The sequence below is a fragment of the Strigops habroptila genome, chromosome 15 (assembly GCF_004027225.2).
Source record: "Strigops habroptila isolate Jane chromosome 15, bStrHab1.2.pri, whole genome shotgun sequence".
Classification (NCBI taxonomy): Eukaryota; Metazoa; Chordata; class Aves; order Psittaciformes; family Psittacidae; genus Strigops; species Strigops habroptila.
In genome coordinates this window covers 11,244,679-11,257,337 of record NC_044291.2, presented here as the reverse complement: position 1 = coordinate 11,257,337, position 12,659 = coordinate 11,244,679, and the positions used below count along the sequence as shown (strand labels likewise).

The following is a 12,659-nucleotide window of genomic DNA, read 5'->3' as shown; positions in this document are numbered from 1 at the left end:
TTTAAAATCACACCACTTGAGGTGGGATCTGCTGTGCTGACATCTGAAAGAGAATTAAGGGAGACTGTGATCATAGGGTCTTAGAATCCCAGAGTGGTTTGAGTTGGAAGGAACCTTAAAGCTCCTTCAGTTCCAACCCCCTGCCATGGGCAGGGACACCTTCCACTAGAGCAGGTTGCTCCTGGGGCACAGGTTGGACAAGCCCCTGTGTTCAACCTGGCCTTGAACACTGCCAGGGATGGGGCAGCCACAGCTTCTCTGGGCAACCAGTGCCAGCGCCTCAGCACCCTCACAGGGAACAACTTCTGCCTAAGAGCTCATCTCAGTCTCCCCTCTGGCAGTGACGACTGCAGGAGTCTGACACAAGCTGGAAACCAGGCTAACAAAGACACAGATACTGTGACTGTTCTGCCTTTGGCTGCATCCAGCCCACCAAGTGCAGCATGTGCTGAACTGCATCTTCAGAACTAACTGACGATGCTACAGGAGTCAGTTGTGTGATAAGATCCAAGGTTAAAATCAAACAATGTAGTGAACTGCTTTATTGAACAGCTCTAACATGCACTTCTGAACCCTCAAGCATTGATACCCAAATAAATGCTTTCTCACAAAACCCAATATAGAAATAATACCAAATTCATGAGCTTCCTGAGAGTAATTCCACTCCAGTTGGAAAACAGGAGGGGTCCAAGAAAGAAATCCTTCTCTGCAGGGGAGGGAGGCAGGAAGGAAGGAAATGTGAATTACATACACCTCTGGATAAGTCCCCCTTTAAAAAAAAAAAAGGAAGGAAATGAGAGTTAACTGAAAGGAACATGTTCAGCATCGCTGCACAAGCTGGGGAAACAAAATAGGAAATCCTGGCTAAAGATAAGGCTGCCTCCTCCTGCCACTGCCGGGCTCCCACAGCCACTGCGGCGGGAGCAGGGACAGGGCCACTCACTTTCCACTCTTCCCTTTGCAGCACCACTTTGAAGTGACCTACAAATCAGAGCCCCTCTTTGACGGTCACCTCTCCCTGTGTCATCCTGTGCTGGTTTGTCACAGGGCTGGTAAAAACCATGTGTTTGCACTTCTTTTTTATATATTAAGAAAGGATAACTCATAACTGAGCAGAGACAAAGGCTCTGTTGATACAACAACATGTGGATTAAATCTGAAAGGAGAAGGAAGGCTGTTCTATTAAACTGACAATTCTGCACAGAGGGCTTATATCTACATTGGTGCAATAAATCAATAGGAAGGATTTTGCTTTGGCTAAAACGATCATTTATTTAGGCATGGAACAAGAGCATTTAAAAACTGCTCTGGACATTGTACACAAAAGGGTTTCTTCAGTTTTGTACTTTTTGATTTTCTTTTGTGTTTCAAGTACATCCTCAAAGCTTTGCATTTGCTTTACTTAAACATATTTACTTTTTGGGGCTTAAACCTATGCCAAGGCAGCACCACAGGGCTCCGCACTGAACTGCTCCTGCTGGAAACAGGGAGAAGACTGGCCTAAATTTATGCTTTCCCCCCTTAGGCTCCTCTCCTGTGTTGTTATAAACATTTGCTACTTCTTCCCTGAAATTTTAGATGTGGCTTTTTCACTGAATCCCAGACTGGTTTGCGTTTGAAGGGACCTTAAAGCTCACCCAGTTCCAACCCCCTGCCACAGGCAGGGACACCTTCCACTAGAGCAGGTTGCTCCAAGCCCCTGTGTCCAACCTGGCCTTGAACACTGCCAGGGATGGGGCAGCCACAGCTTCTCTGGGAAAAGTCTGTGCCAGCGCCTCAGCACCCTCACAGGGAAGAGCTTCTGCCTAAGAGCTCATCTCAATCTCCCCTCTGGCGGGTTAAAGCCATTCCCCTTGTCCTGTCCCTACAGGCCCTTGTCCAAAGCTCCTCTCCAGGTTTCCTGTAGCCCCTTTAGGCACTGGGAGCTGCTCTAAGGTCTCCCCTTCAGGAGCCTTCTCTTCTCCAGGCTGAACCAGCCCAGCTCTCTCAGCCTGGCTCCAGAGCAGAGCTGCTCCAGCCCTCGCAGCATCTTGTTTAAGCAGGAAACGCTCTCCAGTCATTGCCACCTACCTCTATCACACAGCAATTTGTCCCACAATGTCTTCTGAGACCCACACAATAACCTGCCACATCAGAGCATCAGTCAGGAGGTGCTCAGGGAACTCCAGTCACACCTCATCTGCACAGTAGTGCCCAGAAACATGCTTGGTCTCCACGTCCCAAGAAGACAAGCCCCTGCTGATGCACAGTGAAAAATAAGGAGGCCTTGGCAGAACACTGAGTATGGCAGAACACAGAGCACTGATGGTAACTGTAGATGGGACCAAGAACTGTAACTGTCGTTTTAAATAAAAATCAGATGGTACCTGGAACCGATTCCAGAGCTAAAGCAAAGATGACACCAGCATCTACTAATTACATTTAATACATTGTGCTATGAAGATGGCACTGGCTAACCCACGCAAACATGTCACCACGCAGCTCCAGCTTGTCTTCAAAGAATGACAAAGACCAAAATATAAATCATCATAAAAACCAAACTTTCAGTTCCACAGAAATGTTCTGTGAGAAAATATTAGTAGGAGATGCTACTCAACGCTGGAAGGAATGTTTCATACAAGCACGCTGGAGCTGCTCTTCAGCACGTTCTGTAAGTGTCACTGGCTCCTTCATTACCGTCACTTTTTAGAACACCCAAACTGTGTGTAAAAACACCCAAAATGTGTTGTAAAATGCATGTGAGGGCATCTACATATGGTACGGAGTGTAACACTGAGGGGGAGAGGATTGAGGCTGAAGCCGTTCTTGTTCAAAATGTCATTCCTAACACCATTTACAGAAAACATGGGAGCTGAGCTCTCCAACACTGTTAAAATACAACCCCCAGCCCCACGGATGCCCCGGAAAGCTGCCTTTGGACCCTCCCACGAGAGGTGGGAGGAGATGAGGCGTGTACAGGTTATTCTGCCTGCATCTCACGCAAAGGCAGATGTGCAAAGGTACCCACCAACACCACAGTGCAAGAGCCGTTCTCCTGGTGCCGATCCACTGCCTTACAGCCCTGCAGCCACCCACATGGCACTGGGTCTCAGTTCAGCTTCTGCTGCCTCCTCACATACCCTCCAGGTGGGACAGTCACCAAAAAACACTGGAGAAGGAACATCTCCACTTTCTTTCCCCACTCCAGGCAACCATGGTTTGCCAAAAGCTAACAAGGAGCCATACTAGTGGGACAGAAAGGGAAGGTGCCGGAGGAGATTAAAAACTGGGAGAGGAAAAAGATGGGCTGACAAGTACCTTTTCTTATTATTCTGCTTTATTTTTGGAGAGGTGAGGCTCATGGCCATTAGAGTTCATGGAAGCACTACATCGTTCTTTAGGATACCAAGCTAAGTGCTTTGAGAACTCTCCGGTTCTCAAAGTCTGCTGTCTTTAAGCCACAGGCAACAAAGCTGTCACCTCTGAGGAAAGCCAAAGCCCTCAAAGGCCAGAAAGACAGTCCCAGCTGGAAGGAACATGTCCCAGGAAGGAGGTGGCCAGGCAGGCATACAACTGGTTTCTATTCCCAGCTTCTACTTCCCTGTTCTGTGACCTTGTCCAAATCACATCCCCACACAACTCTGCTTCTCTGAAAGCTGAGAGGCACATGAGCACCAGCAAATAGTGGCTACATGGAACCATGTGCTGGGCTGCACCCCCAGAGCGTGAGCAGTAGGTCAAGGAGGGGATTCTCCCCCTCTGCTGCACTCTAGGGAGACCCCCCCCTGCAGTCCTGATCCAGCTCTGGGGCAACAGCACAGGAGGGACGTGGAGCTGCTGGAGCGAGTCCAGAGGAGGCCACGGAGCTGCTGCGAGGGCTGGAGCAGCTCTGCTCTGGAGCCAGGCTGAGAGAGCTGGGCTGGGGCAGCCTGGAGAAGAGAAGGCTCCTTAAGGGGGAGGCCTTAGAGCAGCTCCCAGTGCCTAAAGGGGCTACAGGAAACCTGGAGAGGGGCTTTGGACAAGGGCCTGTAGGGACAGGCCAAGGGGAATGGCTTTAACCTGCCAGAGGGGACATTGAGATGAGCTCTTAGGCAGAAGCTCTTCCCTGTGAGGGTGCTGAGGCGCTGGCACAGACTTTTCCCAGAGAAGCTGTGGCTGCCCCATCCCTGGCAGTGTTCAAGGCCAGGTTGGACACAGGGGCTTGGAGCAACCTGCTCTAGTGGAAGGTGTCCCTGCCCGGGGCAGGGGGTTGGGACTGGATGAGCTTTAAGGTCCCTTCCAACCCATTCTATGATTTTATAACCCAGCTACTAGCAGTAATGCCAATGCAGAAGTGGGAATTTAGAGGCTAAGTAAAGCAATAGATTAAAGCTGAGGTTTCTGCTATGTAGGCATGGTTCCAGCATAGGAAACCTGCACTCTGGTTTTGCCAAGCCTGCCCAGTGTGGGTGTGATTCAGTGCTAATTGCTCAGAAAAGCGTTTCAAGTGGCACCGGTTTGGTATGCTTTGTTAAAGCAAAACATGGCATGTTTTGGACAAAGTTTAGATTGTGTTTATGTTTACAGACAATCTGACTCCTGCATGTAAAGAATGCTTCTCCTTAGACAGAACACCTAAAACCACCAAGAAAAGTCAAAAGTCATGCAAATGATCTGGCTCTATAATCTTGCCAGAAGAGAAGCACCACCAAAGCAGTGAGCAATAATCATGGTCTTAGATTTGACTTCCCTGACTCCTGCTTTCTTCAATATTCTAATCATATTTTTTAAACATCCTAAACCACTTCAGATTTCAAAGCACATTTATACACATTGATTAATTCTCCCAAGGTAAAAATCATTATCCTCTTTACTACACGAGTGAAGTGAAAGAAGACACAATAAGCTATTTGTCAGAGGCACAGAAGGGACTGATGTAAGGGCTGGTATTAAACTCCAAGAGTTTCTGAAACAAATTATTATTTCTAAAGAGTTTACTTTTAAGATGATAGCAATAATACAAGAAAAAAGTTCCAAACAGGACATACATTTAGGATCAAGGCAGCTCTTAGGGTAAAGGCCATGAGAAAAACAAGTTACTAAAATTAATTAATCTGCACTTGGAAGACTAGCGTGAATTATCTAATAGACTGATGCCATGTTCCATAAACAGCACAAGCACTAAATCAGCCTGCAACAGACTCAATCTTGCCTTACATCCTAAGACAGCAGATAGGGACAAGAAGAAAGCCCGTGGCAGGGCTTGGAACTGGATGGGCTTTAAGGTCCCTTCCAACCAAACCAGTCTGGGATTCTATATAGGTTAATCCATCTCGGGCTTCACACTCTCTACTCTGGAAGTTACCTTGGCATCAGGACTTTCCTCTGCACAGTAGGTGGGAATGCTACTGACGGCAGCCTCACATGCGTGATTCCAGAGTGCCCTCTAACGAGGCTGAGCAGGATTTCACAACACAGGCGCGGGAGCACAGAAAACCCCAACGTGGGGCTTTCCAGAAATTTCTCATTAAACACCAAGCTGTGTTTCCATTTGAATAAAAAGGCAAAACAGATGATATACACGATCTGGTGGCTGCTCCTGCACAGACATTTTATATTTCCCATTATACAAGCCCTCACTGGCAAATACCTCAGTAGGCAGCAGTATTAAAGAGAAAGATGGGGAAATCCACAGTTCTCCCATTCCAAGAAGAAAGGACGCTGAATCAGATGGGGTCCCAAGGCAGCTAACCCAGCACAGTGTTTTAAGATGAACTTGAGTTCCACACATTCTGTTTTATCTTGTAAGGAACTGCTGGGCGAGTTCTCAATAGAGGATGTAGTTAAATCAATCTTTACAAAAATAAATATCATGAATGAAGCTTGCAAATCAAAATGGAATCCTCATAAATCTGTTCCCTAATACACTGCTGCACCATAAAATACTGCTTATTTTAAATGATGTCTTCATTTAAGAGTAGTCACACAAACTACAGCAATGAAACTGCATTTACTACAAGTTTCTATGACTGGTGTTTGGTTTATTGTCAAGTTCCCTTTCACGTACCTCCATCAACTAACAAAACATCCTGTAAACCAAAGGCGTATGTATTACTTCCAGAAGCAAACTCCACACAGCAAAGCTGAGACCAATCCTCAGAACAGAAATTCATTTTAATTAATTTTAATAATTTCAATGTCAAACTGTCAAAGTAGGACTTTCCCATGGAAATATCTACCTGTAAATATGCCATGAGGGCACCGAGGGGGATCGGAACAGCCCCAGCAGCCTGTGGAACTGCTGCCCACTCCCTCCCCACCACCTCCTCACCAAGGCACCCCGCTCGGTTGTTCCCAAACACCCATCTAGTGGAAGGTGTCCCTGCCCATGGCAGGGAGATGGAACCAGATGATCTTTAAGGTCCTTTCCAACCCAAACCAGTCTGGGATTCTATGATAAGATGAAAGAAATCGGCAAAATAAGCAAAATGGAAAAGGATGTTTTTCTAAGCTCAGGCAAGCCAGTGACTAGAAAGGGGCAGGAATTCCTGAAGCTGCACTGCCCCCACCCTGCCGAACGGGGGGTCTGCCTCAGGCTGTCAAATGCCTTTGAGCAGACTCGGGTCCCGGGACCAGCAAACTCACCCCGAAGGAGCACGGTGAAGGTGTGACCTGCTGAGTGCTGCCAAGGAGTTCCACTGCCACTGCAGAGCTGCAAGGAAGCAAACGGGGCCATGAACACACGGAGCTCTTTGTGCACTTACCAACACACCACCCGAGCTCCAATGATCCAAACTTCAGCACTGTCTTGGGAAGACAGAGATTGGAAGGCATCAAATGTTTTCCTGAACAGAGCCTTACACAGCTGCCAACATTTTTACTTCTTGCTAAACATCTTAATATAACATTAAGATCATGTGGCTGAGAGTCACAAAAGACTAGCAAGAACACCACAGTGATGTTATAAAACATTCAGAGAACCATCCTCCTCATCCACGCAGGTTATCCACTGCAACAAGCACACCATCAGCAGGAAACCTCCATTCCCATCCATCCCGAATGACCCAGTGGCAACCACTGCTTCCAAAACAAAACCCAAACAATAACACTTTCAACCACATGGCCCATAAAAACCTGCTTTGCACGGACTGAAACAGCAGCTGTTTATCCTGTAAAGCAAAATTGCACTCCCCTTCTCAAAAGGCCATTTCCTTTCAGTTTGTAACAGTGGGAGATTGTAGTCCCCGAGGAATATTTCCCATAAATTTATAGGCAATTGTATAACCTAAGCAAATCCACATGGAACAGTATTTCCTAAGCAGTGCTCCCTGTGCTGTCTCACATTCTCAACCCCCTCTCGCAGCATTACTGTGCTCCAGCCAACTCCTCTCCTGACATAACAGCTTATTCCTTCAGGAATAAGGAATAATTCCTTCAGGCAGAGTTGGACATTACAAAGATCAGCAGTAGATGGGCAGTGTCCTGAGGGTTTTGAAACAGAGATGTTTCTTCCATGCACATGTAACCAAAGTGAGGCTCAATGAATTTGTGTGACAATCAAAAATGATCATAAAGTGCCTTTTGAACGATACAGCAGAAAGTTCCAGCACAGAACAAAGAAATGTAAGAGAAAAAAACCCTGTGAAATTAGTAACTGAACCACACAATTTCCATGCACAGCTATAAGGGTAGCTTCTTGTAAAGTATTCTGCTTTTTGAAGGCAAGATGAGCAACAGCCAAGAATAAATTGCACTGTATGGGTACAGCTTGCCATAAAGTGAGAAAAAACAGCATTATCTGAATCAGAAAAGAATTGTCCAAGATGACAGGAGCCACACATTTAGACTTAACATGAAGTGTGACCACATCCTTGGCAGAGCTGGAGATGTAATAAGGAGGTTTCTAGTTAAATTCATTTGAAGGCCCGGAACCCATGTAGAGCTGGAGGCTCTCCTGCTCTAGCTTGGTAGCACATAGCAGGAATCACAGTAATGCCAACCTCAGCAACATAGGTCAGAGCTCACCTCCAGTGGCACTATGTTGTACTTGAAGTACAGGGAACACACAACTTGGTGCTAGTGGTCAGAGAAGGAACAGGACTCATGTTCTACAGGTGATCAGACAGAAGCTGAAGGGTTTTTAGCTGCTTCTGGTCTGATCAGATTCCAAAACATTCAACCTTTCTTTAGCTTCACCTATTTGTGGCTGCAAAGACACTGTAGAAGACACTGCAAAGAGGATTATTCTGTGAGAATTAGTTACACATGATTTTGGTTTTTCTTTGATGGAAATGTCTTTGGCAATAGCCGTTGTCTCAACCCTCAAACAGGTCTACCTCAACATAGGGCCAAAACCAAGAACTATGTCCAGAGCATCATCCCAAATGAGTGACAAAGCTGAGACAAAATAAGTTGTTCGTTACATATGCAGGGTTTTCTTGCTTGATTTTTAGCTGCAGACCATAAAACATTATTTGCCCAAAATCATCCAGCAGTGGTTAGCACAGCTGGGAAAGGACATCCCACTCCTGACCTCAAAGAGCTGGACAATGCTCTCACCCTCCAGGCCCAAGTTACTGCCATTTGGTCCCACTTCGACACCAAACCTCCACATGGATCCACAGAAGAAACAAGTTTTATCCTCTGGGACAACAGCTTCCCAGACTTCGGATCAAAAGCTAACTGGAGTTTCTCTTCAGCCTTTCCCTCATCCCACACACACGCACTCCCCTCTTTCATTTTTCCCACAAGAATATTTCAGCCTTTATCACTGACGTCTCCCATAGCTCTCCCTACACTTCATTAGCTTATTACACATTAACTCAAGTAAAGATGAACATGTGAAACAGCACGGTGTTCAGCACAGCCTAACTCCTCTTCCTGTCACTGCCATCCTGCTCCTCTCACACTACTCCATTCCCCCATGGGCATCCCTTCCCTCAATGCACGTGATTACAAAGGAGCTGCTGGAGGAGGCTCTCATGGCAATGAGCATTTGCTACCAAAAAAAGAACTTTTATTAAAAAGGGCACAAACTCAGAAATTCACTTTTCAATCAAATTATTAAAACTTGGTTCAGAAGAACACTCCTAACTGCAATGAAACATCTCTGTCCAACTATTTCTTTATCTGGAGAAGAGAAGGCTCCTGCAGGGGAGACCTTAGAGCAGCTCCAGTGCCTAAAGGGGCTACAGGAAACCTGGAGAGGGGCTTTGGACAGGGGCCTGTAGGGACAGGCCAAGGGGAATGGCTTTAACCTGCCAGAGGGGAGATTGAGATGAGCTCTGAGGCAGAAGCTCTTCCCTGTGAGGGTGCTGAGGCGCTGGCACAGGGTGCCCAGAGAAGCTGTGGCTGCCCCATCCCTGGCAGTGTTCAAGGCCAGGTTGGACACAGGGGCTTGGAGCAACCTGCTCTAGTGGAAGGTGTCCCTGCCCATGGCAGGGGGTTGGAACTGGGTGAGCTTTGAGGTCCCTTCCAACCCAAACCAGTCTGGGATTCTGCATGTGCTCTGTGCACCACACATTTATCTGATGTAGTTTTATACAAGCAGCATATTCAACTCCCCCAATACAGAAAGCTGAGAAAAGTTTGCTGCAAGTGCCAAACAGTGAGCACCAGCAAAACTTTGTGCAGGTGCGTGTTACGATTCCTAATAACAGCATTACTGTTATTAAAAACCCCAAGCAGACGTTTTCTGATGGATCATTCACATTCCAGAATGTGCATTTTCCTGGTTCTACTCCACATGCTGAAATTTGATTATTCCTGCCCTATTGCTTGCACACAGAACAAGGAAAAACACGGCACCACAAGTCATGGCTAGTAGGGACACTTGAGCCAAAAAGCTGACATGCAGCCACAGGCAGGTGCCTGTTTCCACACAAAACTAGGGATGCACCAAGCCCCCGGCGCACACCAGAACACACAGAGCTCTGTTACATAGAGTTTCACATTCACAGAGGTACAGGGAGATTTATGTATTGATTTATTAAAAGTCATCATTTCAGAGGGAGCCAACAGAGCCTGGAGCTGACCCAATCATCCCATACCCTTTTATAAAACCTAATACCTTGAAAGTACCCTTGTCCAGTTGAAAAAATACGTTGAGACAAACAGATCCCCAAATCCCTGTACAGGAATGTGAAGAGATAAAAACAGTGTAGGCAGAAAGTCCCAGCGTGGAAACCATGCCCTTGCTGAAGGTGAAAAACCTGCATGATGCCTTAACAAATCCCTTCCTACGTCAAACCTGGATCACGCTGCAGACATCTGGGGAAGACACAGCAGATGAGGGACGGGATTCCCTGAACTAGCACAGGACAACCTGGTGTCTGCTCTCTGTGGCCAAACTGATGATTTCAACAGTGGAGGAAGAAACACACTCCCTTTATCTAAGTGTGCTCTGGAAGAGCAGCATGTGGAATTCCCCTTGAAGCAGAAGTTCATCCAAAAGCATAAGGATTTAATTTTATCTTAATGTAGAACTACAGCCCTCAAGCAACATTAAAAACATCCTGCTATTTCTGCAGCCAAGAAGCAGAGCCCAGAAGGTGACTCACTGATAACCTCACCCACCTCCCCAAACCACACGGGCGCCCCGCACCAGCAAACTGCCCAGTGCCTCGGGTTTAAGCCCATCTTCAAACTCGTTATCATTCCAGCTGAAGAGCTCCAAATCACAACAAGCCTTTACCCTCTCCCATGAACGATTCCTGGAATTAACCCCCCCACTGCTAGGAAATTGTGTCATATTTAAAAGAATTTGTGAAGCTTTGACTTTCAGTTACGGGATCTCGGTAGGCCTTTGCTGGGAAGGCTGGAGGCTCTCAGATCACTATCCCATAGGCATGGATTTCCAGAGCAGCTGAGTCACTCCTGAACCCTCTTGTCTTGGATGTGCCCGAATACACTGAGTTCACTAAGCCCGTTTCATGGCTTGTTTTCCAGCACCAGAGCATTTCTGTGGTCTCCTCTAACTCTCCAGTATTTCCACCTCTTACTTGAGAGCTCCTGGAGACTCTGTGCCCCCAGCCCGTTCTAACCCCACTACGTGCACACACACCATCACCCCAACTCGATTCTCTTTAGAAAAAAGAACAAATATCCAACAACGGAATCAGCTCTTCCCACATCAGCAAAGTTCAAACTGCATCACTGTGCACCTGAGCCCTGTGAGTCGCTCTCCACCACCTCTGTGTCTGTGCTAGGAACTATCCTGGTTTCTAGACCTCACACAGAGTTTTTCATTATGTTAAGATCCTTCTCCCTCTGACCAGGAAGGTCAGACCAGGCTACAGCAGTCACATCTTGTCACTATCAATAAACCTCAACAGTGAAGCTTATAAACCTTCTTTTGGATAACTGAAGTCAATATTAGTGTTGGAACAAAGAACTGGTTAAGTGGAGGAGCTGACTAGAAACAACCAACTCGTTTATGTCCTCCAATTAACAATCAAGGCACAGGATTTGTTCCTAGGGTCACTCTTCAGTTCTGTGTTGCTGCCCCACATCACCACCTCCGTTTCATTAAATGGTCAGGTCACACTAGAGTCAGATTCCTCAGAGAGCTTCAAGTGTGTGATACCAGCGACACCATCAGTTGAGTTCATCAGATCATGAAATCCCCTCACAGGAAGGAATACTGGGACAGGGGGAACAGCTCTTCCTTCAAGCCTATGTTGTTTCACCTTAAATTGCCACATTCACTGTATTTATAGGACTGAATTACATACAAAGTTCTACCTGCTCACGTTATTTTTGTTCCTGCTACTGACATCAGGTTAACAAACTTGCTTAAAACGCTTTTAACCCTTCCACATGTGTGGACAATGTTCGAGGCATTTCCAATCCCTCTGACCTTCTCCCCCATCTTCCAAAACATTCAAAGTCGGTGACAGGGAACAAAACCACTTTAAGACCAGGCTGCTTGAAATCACACTCCTCCTGTTGCCTGTAACGGGACCGCCATAGATTCCTTTGGCTTCCGTTGATAGCGTGTAATTATCCGCTCCAGTTACCGCTGTAACCAGAGCGGCGGCTCCCAAGGGCTGCCGGGCTGCCGCTACTCGGCGCCGGGAGCTCCCCCTCGCTCCCCTCTCTCGGGTTTATCGCTCCCCCCCGCGCCTCCCGGGGAGCGGGCGGGGGGCAGCCGGTGCCCCCGGCCCGCGCTCCACCTCAGGCAGCCCCGCCCGAGGCCCACGGCGACCCCAAACCCCCGCCCCACCGCGCCCCCTCCCGAGGCACGCGGAGCCCCCGCTCCCGCCCCGCGCGGCTCCGCGAGGAGGCCAAGAAACGCTGCGTGGCTTTATTTCGGCTGCGAAGCGCGTACACCCGGAGCGGCCGCGGCCCCGGCCCCGGCCCCGAGCGGCACAGCCCCGCGCAGCCGCCGCCTCCTGCCACTCACCTGGCACCGGCCCGGAAGCGGCGAGGGGAACACCAGCGTCCGCTGCTCAAAACCTTCCCTGTCGCGCCCGCTTCTCCGCTCCGTGCGGCAAACGCGACCGGCCACGGAACCTTTCATGTGTAGCCCCGCGCCGCCATCGAGGTTCTTTTCCGGGGGCACCGCTGCAGGCGCCGGCAGGGGGCGGTGTCGCCCGCAGCAGCGCGGCGAGCGGGAGCCGTTACCGTAAGTACCCGAGAGCGGCCGCGCTACCGTAATTACTGTGCATAGCGCGCACGTTATATGGCCGGGACAAGAACGC

General features: G+C 48.1%; 1 protein-coding gene across 2 annotated transcripts in view; it reads right to left on the bottom strand.

Moving 5' to 3' along the window:
* Positions 1-12,483, bottom strand: part of EXD3 (exonuclease 3'-5' domain containing 3) — a 292,767-nt gene extending 280,284 nt beyond the window's left edge. The window contains exons 1-2 of one of the 2 annotated variants that reach the window (XM_032920299.1): positions 12,362-12,444; positions 6,604-6,670 (exon numbers count right to left, since the gene is read on the bottom strand). Coding sequence is in view for 1 of the 2 variants with exons in the window: in XM_032920298.1 (XP_032776189.1) it covers positions 12,362-12,478 (117 nt within the window). In the remaining variant the exon portion in view is untranslated. Of the gene's footprint in view, positions 1-6,603; positions 6,671-12,361 lie in introns of both variants that reach the window. The other variant, XM_032920298.1, reaches the window with a different exon arrangement.
* Between the last annotated feature and the right edge of the window lie 176 nt (positions 12,484-12,659).